The sequence below is a fragment of the Myotis brandtii genome, unplaced genomic scaffold, assembly GCF_000412655.1.
Source record: "Myotis brandtii unplaced genomic scaffold, ASM41265v1 scaffold314, whole genome shotgun sequence".
Lineage (NCBI taxonomy): Eukaryota > Metazoa > Chordata > Mammalia > Chiroptera > Vespertilionidae > Myotis > Myotis brandtii.
In genome coordinates this window covers 3528116-3532613 of record NW_005362033.1, presented here as the reverse complement: position 1 = coordinate 3532613, position 4498 = coordinate 3528116, and the positions used below count along the sequence as shown (strand labels likewise).

At 52.4% G+C, this 4498-nt stretch overlaps 1 protein-coding gene and 1 long non-coding RNA gene across 2 annotated transcripts in view; one reads left to right on the top strand and one right to left on the bottom strand.

Moving 5' to 3' along the window:
- Nucleotides 1-2454, top strand: part of LRRC75A (leucine rich repeat containing 75A) — a 17461-nt gene extending 15007 nt beyond the window's left edge. The window contains exon 5 of the mRNA XM_014542814.1: nucleotides 668-2454. Within this exon, the coding sequence (XP_014398300.1) occupies nucleotides 668-1208 (541 nt within the window). The 3' untranslated portion in view covers nucleotides 1209-2454. The remainder of the gene's footprint in view (nucleotides 1-667) is intronic.
- Nucleotides 2455-2821: 367 nt separating this feature from the next.
- LOC106726772 lies at nucleotides 2822-4498 on the bottom strand. The gene is made up of 5 exons (XR_001362874.1): nucleotides 4432-4498; nucleotides 4162-4208; nucleotides 3651-3713; nucleotides 3277-3346; nucleotides 2822-3050 (listed from the first exon to the last, which is right to left on the bottom strand). It is a non-coding gene; the product is annotated as an uncharacterized LOC106726772 (long non-coding RNA).

Sequence of the window (4498 nt, the reverse complement as noted above, 5' to 3'; positions counted from 1 at the left end):
ACCACACACACACACTCTCCTGAGACACCTGGAAATGGGGAGCTGTGGCCAGAGCAAGGAGCAGGGGAAGAAAGAGCAATGGCAGAAGGCAGGGAGTGGAGAGCACTCGGCCACCAGGGTCAGCAGCTCCCACCGGGCTGGCAGCCCCTGTCTGCTGTCTTGCGGGGATCTCCCTAAGGATCCCCATCTGGTGGGGAAGACGGCCTTAACACAGGAAGTGCTCAGGTGATGAATAATGTCAGCAGCAACTATTTATTCATCACCCAAACAAGGCCCTGTTTTAAATGCTTTGCATTTATTATCTTCACGTAACAACCCTGTAGCATTCAACTAGCTCCATTTTTTCCAGAAAATAACTGAGGAGCAGAAAGGTTAAGGACCTAATAAGTAAAGGTCACACTGAGTAGGAAGGAGTTAAGATGCAAACCCAGGCACTGTGGCTGGAGTGTACCCTTAGTCACTGCAGAAGCACTGGGCTTTCCCTTGTGGTCCCTCGGCTCTGGCCAGCGGGGCCCAGCCAGGCCGAGATGTGGGGGAGTGCCGGGGGACTAGGGTCTGTTCCCTCCCATCCCTGGAGCAGAGGCTGGCTCTGTGGTGCCGTCACTGCTGCCCTGGGAGAGAGCCCGGCCCCATTACCTGAACCCTGCTTGTCCCTTCTCCCCTTCAGCCTCAAGGCTGTCCTGGCTGGAAGCCCTCTGGACAACACGGTAGACCTGTCGGGCATCCCGCTGACCTCGCGTGACCTGGAGCGGGTGAGCAGCTACCTGCAGCGCTGTGGGGAGCAGGTGGACAGTGTGGAGCTGGGCTTCACGGGCCTCACGGATGACATGGTCCTCCAGCTGTTGCCGGCACTCAGCACGCTGCCCCGCCTCACCACGCTGGCCCTCAACGGCAACCGGCTGACCCGAGCGCTGCTGCGTGACCTCACCGACACCCTTAAGGACCCCAGCAAGTTTCCCAATGTCACGTGGATTGATCTGGGCAACAACGTGGACATCTTCTCCTTGCCCCAGCCCTTCCTGCTCAGCCTGCGCAAGCGCTCCCCGAAGCAGGGCCACCTCCCCACCATCTTGGAGCTGGGCGAGAGCCCAGGCTGTGTAGAGGAGGCTTGGGATGGAGCAGTGGACCAGGAGGACCCTGTAGGGGACTGTGTGGTCCCCCCCAAAGACCTCGAGGGCAGGGAAACTGCAGGTCCAGCTCAGACGTGACATGGAAGTGGGGGCCTCACCAGGTAGTCCTTGTGGGGTATGATGGCTGAGGCAGAGTCACTACCCGAGCAGCCCCCCATGGGAAGCCAGATCACAGAATCTGGGAAAAGTGAACACTTCTCACGGGTCCATCGTACCCCTCGTCCATCTCCGTTCTCTTTGTTTGGCTCCTGAGAAGCCATCCCTGGCTCAAGAGTCAGCCCTCGGCATCCCCACTTACAGGCTGGGGTGCTGGAAGCGTGAGCTGTGAGTGTAGTTGGGGCCTACATCCAACCCGGGACTTTCTAATTTTACTTCACAGTTGTCCTGTTCAGGGCAGCACACTCCAGCCAGATGCTAAATGTGCTCAAGGCAGGTTGGCACCTTGGTACCCCATCTCCGGAGTGGCCCTCGGGGTAGGGAGCCTGGGCTCCTGGCTGCCAGATTCCAGGAGCAGTCGCCCTTGGGACTGCAGGCTGCCTACCTCCTCCTTGTGAACCCCTGGGCTCCTTGTAACCGACTTCCAGTCTCAGCCCTTAACCCCATAATTCCAGAGGCCTGGCCATGGAACCAGCCACCAGCCTTCAATGTAGAACATCCTAAGGTATTGGGAGCAGATGGAAGAGCCCACTGAGAAACCCCACACACACCCCCACAGACAGACTTTACCATGGGTTGTTCCAGTGTTGCCAGTAAGGACCCTTTTCCAGTACTGTCTCTGAATATAGTCCTTAACTCAGCACATTCCCAAAAGCTATCATGGAAGGCTCTTTTCAAACACCCAGGACAGGAACGCAGATCTGGTCCCTCCAAAGACAGCCTTGATAGAGAAAACAAGGTTCCCCAAAGCAAGTTTCCATCCACCCTTAACCAAGGCCCACCAAGCTTTTGAAAATCCTTTTTAAATATAAACAGCAAATCCTGGCAACCAATCTTGAGCCAGAGAAAGTCATTTCAGGTGCCTGATGATTACCTCAGGCCATCAGAGGACTAGCAAGTGCAGCCCCACAGGCTAGCAGGCAAAATTCCAACTCAGGAAGGCAAGATGGGGGCAGGCACAGCGCAGCACTTTAGGAGTTACTAGGAGGGCCAGGCAGGAACTAGGGACTGGAATAAGTGTATGGATGCTTAGATGCTCTGGGACTTTTAGCCTCCAAGGCAAATGAGAACAGCTTAGACCACAGGGAAGTTGAGTACCTGGACTGCGAATATTTCCCAGCAGTGACCAAGTTTAACTTTCTTCAAATACACATTTTAAGAACCAATACCAAAGACCATCCTTTATTGTTTATGATAATTGCATGGATATTAATTTCAGGAGGACACTTCAGAACTTGGACCCTTGCCTAATATAACAAATACTAAAATGTACATAAGCTCTTTTTGAGCGAGGGACAATACTAGAAAACTCATGAATGTAATGACACCAAAGTGCTTATCCTACAAAAAGGTGGTCAAAATCTATTTCTTGGCCCTCATTGGTAAGACTGGCCTCTGATACTTAGCACAAAGTGAGACTTTCTTTTTTTTAAACATATTTTTTATTGATTTCAGAGAGGAAGGGAGAGAGAAACACTGATGAGAATCATAGATCGGCTGCCTCCTGCACACCCCCCACTGGGGATTCAAACCTGCAGCCTGGGCATATATGCCCTTGACTGGAATTGTACCTGGGACCCTTCAGTCCGCAGGCCGATGCTCTATCCACTGCGTCAAACCAGTGGGGCAAGGTGAGACTTTCTACACCAAATGTTGAAGCCTAGGTTTCCATCTGGAGTCCAAATTCATTGTGACTACTGGTCCTTGGAACTTCAAGTTCTGCCCCTGCTGCAGCATGGCGGACCATCCGTTGGAAAAAACAGCCTGCAAGGAACTAAGTATCAATCACACTTCCTACTCCAAACAGCAGTCATGCACAGCATAGGATATCTTCAGAAAACCGTAAGTTCACCACCACACAATCTGCCGGTAATTCCAGCTATTTTGGGTGATTTCATCATTTGATATCCTTTTCTGCAAGTTTATGCAAACAAAACTAGCTGCTCATTCATTGACCATGGGGGCAATCATTGTCCAGATGGAATCTTACCTGTCCCCAGGGTAAGCTGCTGCCACTGCCACCATCACCAGCTTTGGCCTGCACAGGTCACACTCGGAGCCTGGGGGAACGAACGCCACACCCAGTCAGCAGATGCAGTTCTGATCACAAGTCTCAACTACAAACTTTACTCAGTATTTTAAACATTACAAACCTAAGGCTTATCATCTTTTAGAATGAAGAAAATCACATGTTAGAGCAGGAAGGCAATTTTCTCAGGATTATACATCCATAAAGTGAAAAAAGAGCTCCAGGGTATGCTCTGCACTCTGCTCCACTGCAAATATCTGACCTAGTACGACTTCACCTGACTCAACTGCCAGCTAAGCCTACTCACCCACTCACCTATCCAGACCACAGCTTACCTCGTGGCAGGCCAATGCTCCTCACTGCAGTCCTCGGCTCTTGCCAGTTCATTCATTTGCAACCTGGGTGAATGTAGAAAGTAAGGGTCACAGCGCAGACCAACTTACCCCTGGGCACCAGCCGCCTGAGCCCTGAGCCCTTGTTGACTGCAGTCAGCCAGGAATTATCGTCAGTTATCGCTTCTGACAGCACTTCCTATGGGTGATTTCATCAGAGCAGTCAAGCTCACCATTCCCAGTACTACTCCAGGCACCACCTGGATTAACTAACGTTGACTAAGCCAGGAGACATTTTAATGGAGTTTGTCTATGCGTACAGCTACGATTTTAGTTCCGGTTAGGCCCTATGTAACCGTTAGGGGCAACGATCTCCTAGCCACTGCAATTATACAATGAGGTAGTGCATCATAAACACGTAAAACTACAACTGTACAACGTCAGGCAACATCAGGGCATTTAAGGAAACAAGACACCCACGTTCCATACTAAACCCCGGTAGCCTGGGCCTTACCGCAGGGCGCGGCGCCGCTCCGACCTCGGCCTTCTTCGGCGGGTCCGCTGTCGGAAAAGAAAGGACATGCATTTAGGGCGGATTCTGCTCGTTAACTGCGACCAAACTGCCGAGGTCTCAGCGACTGCGGTCAGATCGTGTGAAATCGTCAGTTATCGCATCTGACGGCACTTCCTAGGATCAGTATCATCAGGACAGTCGACCAAGTTTCCATGCGCCCATTACACGCCACCCACGTGTCAGCGCCCCTGGGTGCAGGGCCCCGCTTACCCAGTTCTCTCTGGTTGGCTCACTCCCAACGGCGAGCCCAGGTCCAGGGGCCCCGGCCTTCGGCGAC